Here is a 20,316-nt window from a genome sequence, read left to right as displayed (position 1 = left end):
GGACATATAAGTATATAACATTTAACCATTCAAGCGATTTCTGACGCAGTCATACACACGCATTCATACACCGCGCACCGTTTCATTTTTTCATGGCGTTTCATTTTTCGTGACGATTTTTTTCCTCAATCCATACCTCAAGAAAGAAGTTTTATTACAAAAATATTGAATATAGTTATTTTTACAGACATTCTTAATTCAAATTAGGAAAAAATTTGATGGTTAAAAGGTGAATTGTATTAGTTATTTAAAAATATTATTTATGGGTATACTTATGAAAACTTTTAAAGTACCTATATATATTATATATATATATATATATATGTGTATAGTTATATTTTATACACACAACGACGTTTTCAAATTCAATTTTTTCGAAAATGATTAATTCAACCAACTGTACCTATTACTATGGTAACTAAGGCAATAATTATATACGTTTCATTCTTTCGTGGCGTTTCATTTTTCGTGACAATTTTTTTTCCATCCATACCTCGAGAAAGAAGTTTTACTTCAAAAAATAATAATAAAATAATTGTAAACAAAATAATGCAACGTAAAAAGTGATTTTAAATATTTAATACTTTTCGTTGAAATATTTCCGTATTTCATGCATTAATAAATTAAAAATTTAAAACGTCAAAAGTATCGAACATCTTACATTTGGCTGTATAGTATGTACTTAGCTCTGTAGACCGTGGCTCGAATATAAAAGAAAATATTTTGAATAATAACGAATAATAGTTGTTCAGGTGACTATTTCGATAAGTCGCTATTCGTAAAAAGGCTGATATTACTGACATTAGATGCAATATGTAGTATTATTTTTTACTTATTAAATTTAATTTTCAACCGAGCTTCGCTCAAAGCAGTTTTTTTCCCCCCAAATCGAATTTTTACCAATGATGGACAATATTATATTATTCTGCCATCCGTAAAATCCATAACCGAGTAAAAATCGGATAAGAACCGACACCATAATCAAGCACATAAAATTAAATTGACAAAATCGAATTCATAATGAGCACGTCCGCGATGTAAGAAAAAAAAACACTGAAAAACAAAACATTGAAGAACAAAACAAATGACAGAACATCCTCCTCTTTTAACTAATAAAATACTATAAAAATAATCATGATGATGATGATGATGATTGCGACGACGACAGTTGAAAAAGCTGTGTAAATGTCAACGTTGAGAGGACGCCTGAACTCTACGATAAACGTCTGCAGGCTGTTCGGGCTGGGACTGAAGCCCGACGGTGCCGTGGCCGCCGTCATGGACGCGCTAATTGTGCTGGCCAACCTGTTGTACAGCGCATACGGGTACAACCACGTGACAACCATCATGCATCAGAGGATGTCGTACGTGTGGGACATCACGACAGTGATGAGCGTGGCCAAGGTGTACACGTACCTGCTGACTCCACCGGTGATGTTGATCATGTGGCAGTTCAACAGACGATCGCTGTCGGATGCCATACACGAGCTGAACGACGCCATGACAGAAACAGCCGCGGCCATGTCCCTGGCGCCGTTTGCTTGGTACTCGGCCGCGTGGCTGTGCATGTCAGTGTTCATCGAGTTCATCGGGTACACCGTGTTCCATTTGGATACCAATTTCGCGTATTTCACGATAACCGAGTACGTCATGATCATCGTGTACAACGTGTGGTTCAAGGTGCCGCTGTTGACGTACGTGTTCCTGATGGACACGATCCGGATGTCCATTCAGGACATCAACGGCCGGCTGATCACGGTGGCCGAATGGCGGACGTACCGTGGCCGGTGGGACGACCTCAGGAAGATGGCCGTCCGACTAGCCCGTCACCAGTTCGGCGTCACCATCGTCGCATTTATGGTGAGCACGATCGCAGAGATCGTGTTCTACGCGTTCGTTGTGTTCTTGTCCAGCTACAATCAAGATGACATGCTGAAAACATCCATTCACTTCGTGAAAGCGTTTACCAGCACCGCTTGGATGTTTGAGGTCATCCGCATGTCGAAAAACTGCAAACTAGAGGTTATTATAGAACTTTCGAGACATTTATAATATCGTTTATGTGTTGATATAATTATTGGCCGAAAAAAATATTACTTTGTTGATAATATTTATTTAACAGTCACTGTATAGATTTGGTAATGAAGTAGTCACCGTAATGCAATCGACGAGTTTTGAAAAAGCGGGAAAGTGTATATTGCTCTGCTGTACAGTAGGTTACAGTGCAGGGTTACTTTAATGGATGGAATTAAATTTGAATTCAATGATATTATATCATATTGTATACAAAAATCGATTCTGAGCGGAAACGGTTTATTTGTCTAGGATATATATTATAGATTATAATTACTTATTATCAATACTTATTAAAATATTTGACTTTCGGGTGGACATTTTTTTTTTTTTTTTTGAAAAAGATACACTAACTTATAAGGAATCTTGAATTAAATTTTCAAATCTTACATTTAAAAAGAAAAATTGTTTGTAATGACTATGTATTTCTATTATTTTTCAGCTGCTATTGTAACAATATTTTAGGATCCTTGTATTAAATTTTCAAGCTTTTCTACCCAACAAATACATTTTTATCGATTTAATTTTTAAAAAAAAACAAATAATTATCGAAAATTGAATATTCCTGTAAATAGTTCAACTTAGTCAAAATTTTTTTTTAAATTGCATGATAAATAGAATATACTTATATTAACGTTCAGTGAAAATTTCATGTATCTACGGTCAATTGTTTTAAAGCTACATCAAAACCAAAATCGATTTTGTCGAAAACTGATTTTGCGTAAAAATTCCCGTTTTATCCTTAATGTTTAGTTTGTTCATCCCGATTATTTAGAAAAATATTTGGAATTACTTTCGACCCTCCCAAAATACCAACTAGATTTATTTTCTGATCTAACAAGGTACTGAAGTCGAAAATCGAAATATTATTACTGCCACAGTCATATATAATAATAAAAAGTACTGATTTTAATTATAAATTTCTTTAAGTAATAATTTAAGTAGTCAGTAGATGTTGCAAAAAAAGTCCTTCAAAATTGACAAGCTATTATTTTATAACTATAGGTTTGGTGATTTTTATGTTTAAAGATTCTTTATTCATTATATATTTTTTTCAGGGATGTCGATTTGTTACTATGTATAGTTTAGTTTATAGATAATATTACTTATTTGGTATTTTTGTTAATAAAATATATTTATTTATTAGCTACTGAAAACACAAAAAGTTTTGAATTCGATTAGCATTAACTTTAATTCAGATTACAAACAAGTAAGTAATTAATATATTATAAGATATAGTAATAAAGTAGTATTAGTAAACTAATATAAAATAAGATAAACAATTATTTTTATATACTGCAATTGACACAAGGTATTTTGGACCTCTTAAGCTTTGAATGATTAAGTATACTCAAATAATTTAGGTTTGGTATTCGATCCAAATTCCTTGTTAATTGTTTGTTATGGATCATGCCTGCCATTTATTTTAAAATCAAATTGCTCTATGTTTTACTTATTAATAATAGTTTATTGATTTTACTATTTAAGAATACAAAATACGTAATTTTAATTTCATAATTTAAAACAAAGTACCTTTTTAATTGTTCGTGTATAATTTATGTTGAACAGTTATGTAGTTAATGCTATGTAGTTATGAGAACTTTAGATTTAGACAAGACTATAGATTTATTATATAGGAGGAAGAGAATTATTGTACTTCACAGGAAACAAAAGTTTCTCTAATGTGCAATGCTAGTAAATAAATACTATTTATTAAATATTTGACATACACATTTAAAATTTTAGAAAAGTATTCGATTTCAAATTATTAAATTAAAAATATAAGTTCTCATTTAGAGGCTTCACTGACAAATATTAAAGTGAACATAAAATGTCGTTCAAAAAAATGTAACTGTTAAAATAATGAACTTTTTTTTTTATTGATCGTAAAAAAAAGACAACTCGGCAGCATAGGCCATTAGTTTACATGTCTTAATTAATAATGAACATATCTATGATTAATGTACGAAGCAACTAAAACATTAGTATAATTTCTGCTTTAAAATATTATTGTTTTTAGTTAATTGTTATTAAAATATTAACGGAACACGTTAAATTTATAAATAACTCTAAATTTTAGTTTAAAGGTAACTTATTATTTTCAGATAAAATATACATCTTTGCATATGTTACACGCAAATTTCAGTTTTATGCCGTGCAATATTTTTGAAATGAATTACAGGACTTTGAGATCAGTAAGTTCAGATTCACTATGGATAATCATGATTATTATTTTGTTTTAATGTATTTTTTTTTTTAAGATTGCAACATTAATCTTAGCATATCTGATTTATCAAATTCAGATGAACCTATCCTAGAACCTAATACCTACGTATACCTATTACCGTACGATTATATTAAATCTGTGTCTGTGTCTGTCAGTCGGTCGTAGGCGATAAAGTATAATTTATCGTACGTTCGCTCGAACTATCATACTTCAACTTTTTTCAATTGCATTAATACATTTATACATTTATACTTAAATTGTATTATATTTATTTAGAGTTTTGTATATATTTCATTTTTCAAACATTAATGTACGCATTAAAAATTTAAAGCGATAAAAGTATCGAAAAACTTACAATAATTCTTAATATAGTATATTGAGCTCTGTCAACCATGGCACGAATCTAATCGAATAATTAATGTCAATAACTCAATAACATGAATAATATCACATAGTTTTATCATACGAGTGTGACTATCTTAATTGCGCGTTATTCATAAGAAAGATGGTATGGCAATATTGTTTAACTCTTATATTAAATTGAATTTTCAACCAAGCTTCGGTCAGAGCAGTTTTTTCCCAATCGACTTTTAACTATAGTGATAGATAATATTACTATTTGTCATCTATATTAATCTTTGAGTAATACTTCACTAAAAAACGCCAAAACAGACTAGCACATAACATTGTAAATCCATAACGAGTGCACAAGTGAGAAAAAGAACATGAAAAAAAAAACCCCTGAGGAAAAAAACAAATGATAGAACTCCAACCTTTGGCTTGTACGAGAATAATATTCTAAAATTTACCATTATAATGATGATGGTGATGATAATTACAACGATGACAGTCGCTGAGTAAATGTCAACGTTGCGAGAACGCCTGAAATTCACGGTGAACATGTGTCGGCTTTTCGGGTTTGGGCTCCAGCAGACCGATTTAGCGGCTGCCACCGTGGACGCGCTAATTGTGCTGGCCAATCTGTTTTACTGTGCGTACGGGTACGATCACGTGACGACCGTCGTGCAGCAGAGGATGCCGTACGTGTGGGACATCACGACAGTGATGAGCGTGGCCAAGGTGTACACGTACCTGCTGACTCCGCCGGTGATGTTGATCATGTGGCAGTTCAACAGACGATCGCTGTCGGATGCCATACACGAGCTGAACGACGCCATGACAGAAAAAGCCGCGGCCATGTCCCTGGCGCCGTTTGCTTGGTACTCGGCTGCGTGGCTGTGCATGTCAGTGTTCATCGAGTTCACCGGGTTCACCATGTTCCATTTGGATACCAATTTCGCGTATTTCACGATAACCGAGTACGTCATGATCATCGTGTACAACGTGTGGTCCAAGGTGCCGCTGTTGACGTACGTGTTCCTGATGGACACAATTCGGATGTCCACTCAGGACATCAACGGCCGGCTGACCACGGTGGCCGAATGGCGGACGTACCGCGGCCGGTGGGACGACCTCAGGAAGATGGCCGTCCGACTAGTCCGTCACCAGTTCGGCGTCACCATCGTCGCATTTATGGTGTGCACGATCGCAGAGATCGTGTTCTTCGTGTTCATGATGTACTTGTACGGCTACAGTCACAAAAGCTTACTACGAACAATCGCTTATTTCGTCAACGCGTTGTTCAGCGCCTCTTGGATGTTTGAGATTATCCGAATGTCGAAAAACTGTAAACTAGAGGTGGGTACGCTTCGAAACATTTACCTGTATAAGATTTCTATACATGTTGAATTCGTATTTTTATATTATCTTAGAAAAATAAATTATTATTAATAATAACAAGTATAGGGGACTTAAATAACTGTCGTAACGTCTTATATTATCTTAGTTTCTCAATAACGTAATAGGTGATTTAACAATATTTTTTATTTTCCGAACTCGTTCAAACGTCTTAACAAACGAAACGCGTACTTGCTCAGTTGTTTGATGTAATTCTATTTTACATTCAACGATTCATTTTCCGAGTGCTTGCGAGAATTGAAATTTTTTACGAGTCATATTTTTTCAGGAATGATAACTGACTTTCATAATTTAGATTATAGATAATACTTATTCATTAATTATGATCATTTTTTTTTTATCCACTGTTATTAGCTACTAAAAACACAAAAAGTCTTGAATTCGGTGAGCATTAACTTCAATTCAGATTTCAGACAGGTAAATGATACATTTAAAGTAATCAATTGGCAAAATAACCTAATAATGTATATTTTGTCTTATTTAACTATCGCTAATAGTATCTAACCTAACCTTTTTTTAGTTTTTAGTTTAATGATAACTTATTTTTTCAGATAAAATATGCTTCTTTACATATATTACACGCAGATTTCAGTTTCATGCCATGCAATATTTTTGAGATGAATTACAGAAGTCTGAAATCAGTATGTAACATTTTAATAAAAAAAATAATCACGAAGATTTGATTTTAATTAATGTATTTTTTTTTTCTTAAGATTGCCATGGTAATCACAGCATTTCTGATTTTTCAAATTCAAATGAAATTTTCTTAATAAACAACAGACCTATTCGATAGATTAAATCAGAATCACTGTAAATATTAAGGGTAAGTATATAAGTTTTTAAAAATAACAAATACGTTTTATCTATAAATCTATTCTTTCTGATTATAATTATAAAATATAAGTTTATTTTATAAATTATAATAATATAATATAATATATTATACTGTAATATTGTAAGTTCGTATATTTATTATATAATAATTTCATATTAAATTTTAAATTCGATATTAATTATATACTTTCTACAATTCACAATATTGTCGTATTTCGAAGGAAGATTATTAAACATTTTAAGGGTGGTGGTAAACTCTCCCGATTGTATGGTAAAGTTTCCCGATTTTTAAAACTAGTAAACTCTCCCAATGGTAAACTCTCTCGGGTCAATATTATGTTTACCTGAATGAAATGTGCAAACTTTCCCGAGTTATTTTAAATGTTATTGCTACTCTATAAATTGGCTACACTGCAGAGATTCTGATTATAATTTTTATTATGAATTGTATTACTGTATTTATCTTGTGCTAACACAGGTTAGTATTTGTTTTTTTATTTGTCATTTAAATATTTAATTACCGTTAGAGTATTTTTAATTAAAATATTTAAAACAATATCGATTATAATGGCTCAACCAATTCTAACTGTATAAAACGAATAATACCCCATGCTCCCCAGCTAGCTTAGTAGTACTGAAGTAGACCCGGGAGAATTTACATGTTCTCTTCAGGCGTAGTACTGAACTAGACCCGGAAGACTTTACATGTTCCCGTCAGGTAGTATTGGACTAAACCCGAGAGAGCTTACCATCGGGAGAGTTTACATGCCAATAAAATCGGGAGAGTTTACAATTGCCCCATTTTATATGATGGTTTCTGTAAGATTTAAGACTTAGTTGATATTTAGAGGGTTAAAAGTAAAAATGTACCAATAATTTTCTGAAAAATTAAAAATGGATAAATTAAATAAAACAAAATAATTTAAATATCAAAGAAACACTAACTTATTTTAATATATATTATATTCGTTTTTATTTTGGTACAAAATCACATTTGAAAATTATTTATTAATCAAAAAACCATAATATTTTAAATTGTAACATTTTAATAAAAAAATAATCACAATAATGATTTGATTTTAATTAATGTATTTTTTTTTTTTTTAAGATTGCCATGGTAATCACAGCATTTCTGATTTTTCAAATTCAAATTCAAATATCTTAATAAACAACAGATCCTATTCGATACGATTAAATGAGAATCGCTGTAAATATTAAGTTTAAGTATAAAGTTTTTAAAAATAACAAATACGTTTTATCAAAATTTAAAATACACTAATAAGTAATAAAAATTAACGATTTTTAAAATTAGTTGATAATATAATAATTATCATAGTCATATAATAATAAAAAGTACTGATTTTAATTATAAATTTCTTTAAGTAATAATTTAAGTAGTCAGTAGATGTTGTAAAAAAATGTCCTTCAAATTGGATATGTTATTATTTTTTTTTTTTTTTTAAGTTACAGCATCAACTAAAGATTATTAGCTTACAGTATAGTAATAGTTTAAGTTAGATTATAATATATAATATATTTACAATAGGTTAAAATTATATCAAGTTGTACTTTTAAATTTTTTTTAGGAAAGAAATTATTTTTTTCTGGATCTGTAGAAGCTCCAATGGCTTCATAAAATTTATTTTGGATTGCGTGTTCTTCTCTGGCTTTGGTAAAAAGTTGACAACGAATAAGTACGTGTTTGACGGTGATGATTAAGTTGCAGGACGGGCATATGGTTCGAATTTTCCCATCAGGCATCCATGGGAGAATCGCGTATGGCCAATTCTAAGTCTATTTAGTATGATCTCATCTTTTCGGCTTAAAATTGTTGAGTTTTGGCCACGGTTCCACTAATAGTTTAATATCCCTTAACTTGATTTCTGTTATTTGATGCCATTCTGAGTTCCATAGTTGTATTTAGTATTATTCGATATTTCTGTGTATGTCAACTGGAGACATAAGGTGTAATAGTTTACTGTTGGGATTATTTATTGCATTACGTGCTGCTTTGTCTGCTACCTCGTTTCCTTCTATATTGCAATATCCTGGAGTCCATATAAAACGTATGTATTTCTTGGATTGGTAAATTAGATTATTAATTTTTATGGCAAAGGGATTTGCCTGTTTATTGTTATACAGCTATTATTTTATCGTGATTTTTATATTTAAAGATTCTTTATTCGTGATATATTTTTGTCAGGGATGTCAATTTGTTACTATAATTTAGTTTATAGATAATATTACTTATTTAGTATTTTTATTAATAAAATATATTTATTTATTAGTTACTGAAAACACAAAAAGTTTTGAATTCGATTAGCATTAACTTTAATTCAGATTACAAACAAGTAAATAATCAATATATTATAAGATAGAGTAATAAAGTATTATTAGTAACCTAATATAAAATAGGATAAACCAGCGGTTCCCAACCTTTTTAGCAGGTGGTGCACTATTGTTTGTACAAATTTTGTTAGGTTCCCTTCTGTAAATATCACGAAAAACGTGATTAAAATAAACACTAGTTTTCATTCATAACTGATTTAAATAATTTTATTGAACATAATACATATTATTATTAATAAATTATAATTATATTGTTGAAATTAAAAAAAAATTCTGTTTTAATAGTGAAAAACTAATAATTAATGAGATATTTGAGGCTGCTTATTTTTGGAAAGTTTGGCAATGTTTTTATCTATTTTTATCTATTATTGAATTATTCGACACATATTAGAAACATTATATTTAATATTGGATATACCTACAGATAGTATTCTAAGTAATTTTGTACGTAAATAATTTTTTGTCTTTTTAACTACAATTAATTTTTAAAATATATAATTTAATAATTTTTTTCATTCTCGGATGAGCCGTGGCGCCCCTTAAATGAGCTAGCAGTGCCCTCAGGGCACCACGGTGCACAGGTTGGGAACCGCTGAGATAAACAATTATTTTTATTTTTATCTCATACAATTGACACAAGGTATTTTGGACCTCTTAAGCTTTGAATGTATAAGTATATACTCAAATGATTTAGGTTTGGTATTCGATCCAAATTCCTTGTTAATTGTTTGTTATGGATCATGCCTGCTATTTATTTTAAAATCAAATTGCTCTATATTTTACTTATTAATAATAGTTTATTGATTTTACTATTTAAGAATACAAAATGCGTAATTTTAATTTCATAATTTAAAACAAAGTACCTTTTTAATTGTTCGTGTATAATTTATGTTGAACAGTTATGTAGTTAATGCTATGTAGTTATGAGAACTTTAGATTTAGACAAGACTATAGATTTATTATATAGGAGGAAGAGAATTGTACTTCACAGGAAACAAAAGTTTCTCTAATGTGCAATGCTAGTAAATAAATACTATTTATTAAATATTTGACATACACGTTTAAAATTTTAGAAAAGTATTCGATTTCAAATTATTAAATTAAAAATATAACTTCTCATTTAGAGGCTTCACTGACAAATATTAAAGTGAACATAAAATGTCGTTCAAAAAAATGTAACTGTTAAAATAATGAACTTTTTTTTTTATTGATCGTAAAAAAATGACAACTCGGCAGCATAGGCCATTAGTTTACATGTCTTAATTAATAATGAACTTATATCTATGATTAATGTACGAAGCAACTAAAACATTAGTATAATTTCTGCTTTAAAATATTATTGTTTTTAGTTAATTGTTATTAAAATATTAACGAAACACGTTAAATTTATAAATAACTGTAAATTTTAGTTTAAAGGTAACTTATTATTTTCAGATAAAATATACATCTTTACATAATATTTTACACGCAAATTTTAATGATGTGCAATATTTTTAAAATGAATTACAGAAATTTGAGATCAGTATGTTCAAATTTACTGTGGAAAGTCATGATTATTATTTTGTATTAATGCATTTTTTTTTAAGATTGCAACATAATCTTAGCATTTTTGATTAATCAAATTCAGATTAAACTATCCTAGAAAAATACCTATAACCATAAAATTATATCAAATCATAATTACTATAAATATAATGTGTAAGTGTGTAAGTATATGATACTTTTTTAAAACAACAAATTAGTGTTATATTATTTAAAAATTACATATTAGAGTCAAAAATAATAATAATGATACATGACTCTGTGTGTCTGTCTGTCTGTCAGTCGGTCGGTGGCCGATGAAGCATAATTAATCGTACGTTCCCTCGAACAATCATACTTCAACTTTTTTCAATTGCATTAATACATTTATACATTTTATACTTAAATTGTATTATATTTATTTAGAGTTTAGTATATTTTTCGTTTTTAAAACATCAATGTATGCATTAAAAATTTAAAGCAATAAAAGTATCAAAACACTTACATTAATTTTTAATATAGTATACTGAGCTCTGTCAACAGTGTCAACCATGACACGAATTTAATCGAATAATTTTTTTTCAATAACTTAATAACATGTATAATATGACAAAAGGTCATACGGGTGAAACTATCTTAATTCCGCGTTATTCGTAAGAAAGATGGTATGGCAATATTGTTTAACTCTTATATTAAATTGAATTTTTAACCAAGCTTCGGTCAGAGCAGTTTTTTCCTAATCGACATTTAACTAGTGATAGAAAATATTACTATTTTGTCATCTATATTAATCTTCGAGAAAAAATTCACTAAAAAACGCCATAATGGACTAGCACATAACATTGTAAATCCATAACAAGTGCACAAGTGAGAAAAAGAACATGAAAAAAAAACACTGAAGAACAAAACAAATGATTGAACCCCTCCCCTTCTGCTAGTACGATGGTGATGATGATTACAACGATAACAGTCGCTGAGTAAATGTCAACGTTGCGAGAACGCCTGAAATTCACGGTGAACATGTGTCGGCTTTTCGGGTTTGGGCTCCAGCAGACCGATTTAGCGGCTGCCACCGTGGACGCGCTAATTGTGCTGGCCAATCTGCTTTACTGTGCGTACGGGTACGATCACGTGACGACCGCCGTGCAGCAGAGGATGCCGTACGTGTGGGACATCACGACAGTGATGAGCGTGGCCAAGGTGTACACGTACCTGCTGACTCCGCCGGTGATGTTGATCATGTGGCAGTTCAACAAACGATCGCTGTCGGATGCCATACACGAGCTGAACGACGCCATGACAGAAAAAGCCGCGGCCATGTCCCTGGCGCCGTTTGCTTGGTACTCGGCTGTGTGGCTGTGCATGTCAGTGTTCATCGAGTTCATCGGGTTCACCATGTTCCATTTGGATACCAATTTCGCGTATTTCACGATAACCGAGTACGTCATGATCATCGTGTACAACGTGTGGTCCAAGGTGCCGCTGTTGACGTACGTGTTCCTGATGGACACAATTCGGATGTCCACTCAGGACATCAACGGCCGGCTGACCACGGTGGCCGAATGGCGGACGTACCGCGGCCGGTGGGACGACCTCAGGAAGATGGCCGTCCGACTAGTCCGTCACCAGTTCGGCGTCACCATCGTCGCATTTATGGTGTGCACGATCGCAGAGATCGTGTTCTTCGTGTTCATGATGTACTTGTACGGCTACAGTCACAAAAGCTTACTACGAACAATCGCTTATTTCGTCAACGCGTTGTTCAGCGCCTCTTGGATGTTTGAGATTATCCGAATGTCGAAAAACTGTAAACTAGAGGTGGGTACGCTTCGAAACATTTACCTGTATAAGATTTCTATACATGTTGAATTCGTATTTTTATATTATCTTAGAAAAATAAATTATTATTAATAATAACAAGTATAGGGGACTTAAATAACTGTCGTAACGTCTTATATTATCTTAGTTTCTCAATAACGTAATAGGTGATTTAACAATATTTTTTATTTTCCGAACTCGTTCAAACGTCTTAACAAACGAAACGCGTACTTGCTCAGTTGTTTGATGTAATTCTATTTTACATTCAACGATTCATTTTCCGAGTGCTTGCGAGAATTGAAATTTTTTACGAGTCATATTTTTTCAGGAATGATAACTGACTTTCATAATTTAGATTATAGATAATACTTATTCATTAATTATGATCATTTTTTTTTTATCCACTGTTATTAGCTACTAAAAACACAAAAAGTCTTGAATTCGGTGAGCATTAACTTCAATTCAGATTTCAGACAGGTAAATGATACATTTAAAGTAATCAATTGGCAAAATAACCTAATAATGTATATTTTGTCTTATTTAACTATCGCTAATAGTATCTAACCTAACCTTTTTTTAGTTTTTAGTTTAATGATAACTTATTTTTTCAGATAAAATATGCTTCTTTACATATATTACACGCAGATTTCAGTTTCATGCCATGCAATATTTTTGAGATGAATTACAGAAGTCTGAAATCAGTATGTAACATTTTAATAAAAAAAATAATCACGAAGATTTGATTTTAATTAATGTATTTTTTTTTTCTTAAGATTGCCATGGTAATCACAGCATTTCTGATTTTTCAAATTCAAATGAAATTTTCTTAATAAACAACAGATCCTATTCGATACGATTAAATCAGAATCACTGTAAATATTAAGTGTAAGTATATAAGTTTTTAAAAATAACAAATACGTTTTATCTATAAATCTATTCTTTCTGATTATAATTATAAAATATAAGTTTATTTTTATAAATTATAATAATATAATATAATATATTATACTGTAATATTGTTAGTTCGTATATTTATGTTATAATTTTATATTTATTATATAATAATTTTATATTAAATTCGATATTAATTATATACTTTCTACAATTCACAATATTGTCGTATTTCGAAGGAAAATTATTAAATACATACATTTTAAGTGCGGTGGTAAACTCTCCCAATGGTAAACTCTCTCGGGTCAATATTATGTTTACCTGAATGAAATGTGCGAACTCTCCCGAGTTATTTTAAATGTTATTGCTACTCTATGAATTGGCTACACTGCAGAGATTGTGATTATAATTTTTATTATGAATTGTATAACTGTATTTATTTTGTGCTAACACAGGTTAGTATTTGTTTTTTTATTTGTCATTTAAATATTTAATTACCGTTGGAGTATTTTTAATTAAAATATTTAAAACAATATCGACTATAATGGCTCGACCAATTCTAACTGTGTAAAACGAATTATTCCCCATGCTCCCCAGCTAGATTAGTAGTACTGAAGTTGACCCGGGAGAGTTTACATGTTCTTTTCAGGTACCTAGTACTGAACTAGACCCGGAAGAGCTTACATGTCCCGTCAGGTAGTATTGGACTAAACCCGGGAGAGTTTATCATCGGGAGAGTTTACAATCGCCCCATTTTAATTGGTGGTTTCTGTAAGATTTAAGACTTAGTTGATATTTAGAGGGTTAAAAGTAAAAATGTATCAATAATTTTCTGAAAAATTAAAAATGGATAAAACAGAATAATTTAAATATCAATGAAACACTGACTTATTTTAATATTGATTATATTCTTTTTTATTTTGGTACAAAATCACATTTGAAAAATTATTTATTAATCAAAAAACCATAATACTTTAAATTTTAGGATTAAAAAATTAAACATACCATCATTTTCCTCAAATCTGTTATAACAGTTATTTAAAATTATTGAACATCATTAGATTACATTTTATCAAAATTGGATATTTTAACTTAAAATAATGCCGTTTTCTCTAATGATTAAAGTTATTATTTCGTTTTAATTAAAAAATATCAATCGAACAAGCTTAAACATTTCACTATAATACTTTTTTTTTATGCAAAATTGAATTTTAAAACCATATATAATCTTATTTTAAACTTTTTATCATTCAAAATGTATCTTGGGGAAAAAATTCTTGAAAACCTTATACAAAATGTAGTTTTCACATGTACATTTTCATATATTAGATAACATTTTACCAAAAAAGCTCTACCTATCCTGTACTATCTTCATCACCCGTACGCGGACCTTTGTTTGCTAACGCACATTAAAGAAAAAACAAAAAAATTTTAATGATATAGGTAATTAATATACATTATAATATTAATAAAATGATTTTGGCTTAAACATCATAAATGAAATAATTTTATATCATATAGCATAATATCAAATATTTTTGTAAGCTAAATTGTACTAAGAAGAATATATAATATATATATATTATCAATTAATAAACACTGTTCAGAATTATTTTTAATGTAGATATAAAGATTCTATTGAAATTATCTATTACAGATATCTACTAAATGACGAAGTGCACTATAAATCTATTATACAGCAGATCAAGTAGAGCTTTTAGGTTATCTTAGTAGCAGGTAGGTTAAAAGTTAAAAATATATATTATAATTCAGTAATGATGGATTAACGATTGCTAATTAAAAACAAAAAATTTCAAAAATTTCTTTATAATAAATGAACCTATACAAGTATAAAGTATTACTTTAATAAACTTAACAGATTGTATAGATATAAAACTGGTTCGAAAATATTGACGAAAAACTACAGTAGGCTTAGCAAGAATAATTTCACTGCTTAGTGAAACCAAAGTAATTACGTTACAAATTAATGTAAAAAAGATTACAAATGACGAGACTAACTTGATCAAATAAAAATAAAAATTAATTTCATAATGAATTCTTAATTATTTACGGTTATAAATTATTATTTAGTGTATTATATGGTATCAACTAAAAAAAATTGTATTCATTAGCTCACAGTTCTAAAATCGTCATTATGAAAATATCAATTTTTTTAACGTTTAAAATATTTTTATCTCAATAACTTATATTATTGAGAGTCCTGATTAGGAATACAAATAATGTTTTTTTTTATAATTTGTATGTAACAAATACTCGTATTCATTAAAACTTAAGTAGTTACTTGTAGAATATATAAAGTAAAAAAAAAAAATCATTTTTATAATAGTATCATTTTAAAAGTAAACGTATATATTGTTTCCATATTCAACATCAGAGAACAAATAATGATAATAACTTTAATATGATAATTATTTTTATTATAATAATCAATTTTTTTTCTATAATATAATACCTAGGTATTTTAAAAGTTTAATAAACAGATTAAATGCTTCTTAAGTACTGTGTAATCTTTTATTTTTTATATAGGGCCACTCTATAAACTGTTTGGTTATACGTGACTGTAACTATTCCTGAATAGTTATACAACGTAACGTAGTTATAACTTTGAATTTCAACAATTTTTTGTTTTAATTTAAAAAAAAAAAAAAAAAATGATTTTTAAATTAGTATTTATTTCGGTTTTCATTACGTATGCCACTGGACAGAGTACTAAATCAAATTACCAATATAATTTAGACGATCATGTCAAGGTTTGCTCTTATTTTGCTTAAAATGTTATTCTATTTTAAAGTACTTACAATAACACATATTGTTTTTAATAGATATTTCTAGAACCAGCACTTATCAACCAAAATTACACTATGTCGAACTCACGTGGAGGAGGCAATAGTGTTTATTTTACGAATGGTCTACCAAAAAATTTCGATTCGAGAAAAAAATGGCCCAATTGTCCATCAATTGGTTATATTTATAATCAAGGAAACTGTCGTTCGAGTTACGCTATAGCAGCAGCCTCTGCAGTATCTGATAGAATATGTATCCATTCCAATGGAACGAAAAATCCTATAATGTCTGCACAGCATATTATTTCTTGTTGCTATTTGTGTGGACATGGATGTGATGGTGGATCATTATTTGAGTCATGGGACTTTTACAGGAGACATGGATTTGTGTCAGGTGGTGATTATAACTCAAACCAGGTATTATTATACATCAGTTTATAGTTCAATTAATCTAAAGCAAACCATCTGAGTTATAATTAGTCATTACTTCATTAGTCACTCCGCATTATATTCATACAATAATATATAGTGTCAATTTTAAGTTGAAAATTAACAATTCATAAAAGAATATTTGGAATTTAAAAATTAAAATAATCAACGTACAAAACATTAACCTTATATCAATCTTATAAGCTACACTATAGGCTCCGGTTTTAACACATAATATTTACCGTTAAAATTACAATTTTATTTTATAATAAAAAAATTCACCATGATTAAACGAAATAAATTTCTTGTTCCGAACAATTTGACATATTTTACTAATTTTAAACTAAAATGTTTTGGCGTATAATAATAACGCTTTTGTAAATTTAAATTCTGAATGTAAAAACAAACCTATTGGTTTTTTAACCTATATTTTTGTTTTATCAATATATTAAACATTTAGGAGTTAAAATTTAAAAAATAAAACCGTAGAGTTTTAGAATTAAATTAAACATTAAAGTAAATTTTTTATATACTTATCGGGCTAAGTACATTACATTTTTGTTTCATAAAACAATTAATTTAGATATATAGACAACCAAGTTAATTTACATTTTTTTGTGTAACATACTCCAACTATTCTCTTTCATATCTACTTAAATTGTATTGTAATTTTTTTAAAATTTTTTATAATACTATGATTTGATGTAATAGTTTTGGATATCGTATTTTACATTAACTGCCATGTATTGGATATTTATATTTATATTTAAAATATACATAATATTTACTTATCAAAACTATCTAATAATTTTATTAAAATTGACTTTTAAAGATGAAAACATCTTAAACATCATCATCCAGATGAATTAGAGATAAAATAAATCTAAAATATTAAAATATTAGAAAAAAAAAATATTATTATTACATGTTACAACGTATTACAACTACTTACTTACATGAAGTATCACATACAAGCTTGATAACTCTTGGACCCTTTATAAAAGTTTTTGAACCAACAACCTGAAAATTAATTCTTTTTTCATACTTTCATTCATTCAAAAATAACAGAACCATTATGTAAACATATTTTAATTTTTAGGGTTGTCAACCATATACAATCCCACCATGTAAATTAATAAATGAAAAACCACCTGGGCATAGTTGTACAACATATCACAGAGAAGAAACACCAATATGTGAAAAAAAATGTTATAACCCAACTCACTACACTTCATTAAGAAGCGACATTCATAAGGGTAAATAATATTCTTTCATAATTCAGACGTTTATTATACATGATATTAATACGATCTAATATAGTTTAATTTTTAGATTTTTCATATATTTTCAGTTATGTTTTAGACTTTTAGAGTTTCATTTTTATAATTATAACTAACTAAAATTGGTTTTTTTGTTTTAGATAAAACTCTAAAAGCTAAACATAATAATTAAACATTTATTGATCGCAAAAAAATAACATAATTACTTTTACAAAAACTTTTATTTATAAATCCATTTAAAACAATAGAATAGATACTTATTTTAATAAAAAAAAAGATTTAAAAAGATGTACAATCACTTGAATATACATTTTAAACTACTATGTATGGTCGATATTAGAATTTTCTTCATTATCAATAAAATAAAAACGAACTATGTACCTTTTTTCTGAAATTTATAGGATTTACATTTCGAACTATTTTATACTATTTTTTATTTTGATATTCAGTGAATTTTAAATATGTTTTCTGTATTTATTTTTTTCATACATACTTACATGTTACAATTGAAACTAATTAAATTTTAAAACCATAATAAACAATAAAAGTACTTATTAAATCTAGATTCACTTTAAACATTTACCTATTTAACTCATGGATTTATCATTCATGTCAAATTTATAATATTATAACAGTAAATATTTCAGATTATATAGCCTTGCTAAATATATAATATCTAGTCAGTTGTCTTTAATATTATTTATGTTCCAACTAGCATATTGCTCGTACTTAAAAATTATTGTTTTTATAATTATAGGTAAGTATTATAAAGTGTCTCCTTACATGGCTATGAAAGAAATTTTTGAAAATGGCCCGATAACAACTCAGTTTTATATGTACAGAGACCTGATTGATTACAAATACGGTATGTGAAAATTATATGTTTTTGTAGTAGTAACTATTTAAATTAAAACACATTTTTTTTTTTAACTTTCAAGGTGTATATCAGTATGACGAGCAGTCAGATGTCGATTTTTTTACTGTACATAGCGTAAAGATTTTCGGTTGGGGTGAAGAAAAAGACAATCCGTACTGGTTGGTAGCCAACTCATTCGGTACGGATTGGGGTTATTATGGAACGTTTAAGATTTCAAGAGGCAATGACGGATGCTTCTTCCAAGAAAAAATGTACGCTGGATTACCATTATAATACATTTATTGTTTATGAATTTATGATTCTGTTATAAAATCACTATCAATTAGTGTTGGACTGTACGATAAATATCATAAAATATACATTTTGATATATGCTTAATACTTACACAACATATTCATTATTATAATATAATATGTACTTATATCAACAATGTATACATAATTTATTATTAAAAATAATAATCATTCAAGTGTTTATACTATTGTCTCCTTGTTGGATAGGTAATGTATTTATCATGTTTAACATGAACATAAAATACATAATACCAAAATAAAAATAAAACCTATCACTTCAAAGACCATGATATACATTTTCTTTAAGTACCTACCATCAAAAACTGTCAATAATTAATAAATATCTAACCATTTTTATTCATAGATAATTGATCCTCAACTCTCGAGATACAAAATAAATTTTAATTTGGTTATTCAAATATTATTTTAATCATATAATAGAATCGTTGTAAAATACTTTAATAGTATAATATATTTAATACCATCACAAAAAACAACAGTAAAGTAGAGTTCCAAAATATATGTACTGAATAACTGCGTTTAAAATATTTTAAAAATTTATTAACTAATAATTAGTAATTAAAACATATTAAATATAATAGTTTCTATATTTAATTTAGAAATAACATTATATTTAAATTAAGAAAAACAAGTTTGCTAATTTAAATTAATTTGCCCAAGCATGATTACAATAGGTAATAGCACAATTTTACTGTTGATGCAAAACACTATTTTTTAGTAATAAAATTTGTTCCAAAAGACAAAAGGCAAAAACAGAAAATTATGTTATTTTTCATAAATATAGGTACTTAATATTTAATACCAATTACATATTAAAATATATTATAATAAAATTAATACCTACAATATATTGTATCTACATCGCTTTTATCATATACATTACAGTTTAAATTGTTTTATTACAGTGCAATTATTTACTATTTAGTGAACGTATTAATTGTATACCTATAATATACATAAAAAAATCTAAATATAAAGCCACGAAAATTGCTACCGCTCAGAGAATCAGTGCACACTCATATACACGGACTCACTCGGTAAAAAAAAAAACCATATGAACAAAAATATTGAACATACTATTTAAAATCAAAAAAGACATTAAGTTTGTCTGGATTCCTAAACACAATAATATTAATGGCAA

General features: G+C 28.4%; 4 protein-coding genes across 4 annotated transcripts; all 4 read left to right on the top strand.

Annotated features, from left to right (window-relative positions):
- The first annotated feature begins 1,168 nt into the window (after positions 1-1,168).
- Positions 1,169-4,599, top strand: LOC149057818 (uncharacterized). The gene is made up of 4 exons (XM_089223588.1): positions 1,169-2,022; positions 3,221-3,283; positions 4,179-4,268; positions 4,335-4,599. Exons 1-4 carry the CDS (start codon positions 1,186-1,188, stop codon positions 4,389-4,391), a joined length of 1,047 nt encoding a protein of 348 aa, XP_089079714.1. The 5' UTR covers positions 1,169-1,185; the 3' UTR covers positions 4,392-4,599.
- Positions 4,600-4,691: 92 nt separating this feature from the next.
- On the top strand, positions 4,692-8,156 carry LOC149057817 (uncharacterized). Its single transcript, XM_089223587.1, has 5 exons — positions 4,692-5,998; positions 6,413-6,475; positions 6,610-6,699; positions 6,772-6,881; positions 8,001-8,156. The coding sequence occupies exons 1-4, from the start codon at positions 5,162-5,164 to the stop codon at positions 6,826-6,828; spliced, it is 1,047 nt and encodes a 348-aa protein (XP_089079713.1). The 5' UTR covers positions 4,692-5,161; the 3' UTR covers positions 6,829-6,881; positions 8,001-8,156.
- Positions 8,157-11,305: 3,149 nt separating this feature from the next.
- On the top strand, positions 11,306-13,452 carry LOC149057816 (uncharacterized). Its single transcript, XM_089223890.1, has 4 exons — positions 11,306-12,580; positions 12,995-13,057; positions 13,192-13,281; positions 13,354-13,452. Exons 1-4 carry the CDS (start codon positions 11,744-11,746, stop codon positions 13,408-13,410), a joined length of 1,047 nt encoding a protein of 348 aa, XP_089080016.1. The 5' UTR covers positions 11,306-11,743; the 3' UTR covers positions 13,411-13,452.
- Positions 13,453-16,039: 2,587 nt separating this feature from the next.
- LOC107163302 (cathepsin B-like) lies at positions 16,040-19,337 on the top strand. Its single transcript, XM_015510657.2, has 5 exons — positions 16,040-16,242; positions 16,315-16,692; positions 17,804-17,960; positions 18,742-18,849; positions 18,923-19,337. The coding sequence occupies exons 1-5, from the start codon at positions 16,144-16,146 to the stop codon at positions 19,132-19,134; spliced, it is 954 nt and encodes a 317-aa protein (XP_015366143.1). The 5' UTR covers positions 16,040-16,143; the 3' UTR covers positions 19,135-19,337.
- The last annotated feature ends 979 nt before the right edge of the window (positions 19,338-20,316 follow it).

Source organism: Diuraphis noxia, unplaced genomic scaffold (assembly GCF_037042655.1).
Source record: "Diuraphis noxia isolate RWA-SAM2 unplaced genomic scaffold, SU_Dnox_SAM2 contig0003, whole genome shotgun sequence".
Classification (NCBI taxonomy): domain Eukaryota; kingdom Metazoa; phylum Arthropoda; class Insecta; order Hemiptera; family Aphididae; genus Diuraphis; species Diuraphis noxia.
This window is presented reverse-complemented; position numbering and strand designations above follow the sequence as displayed.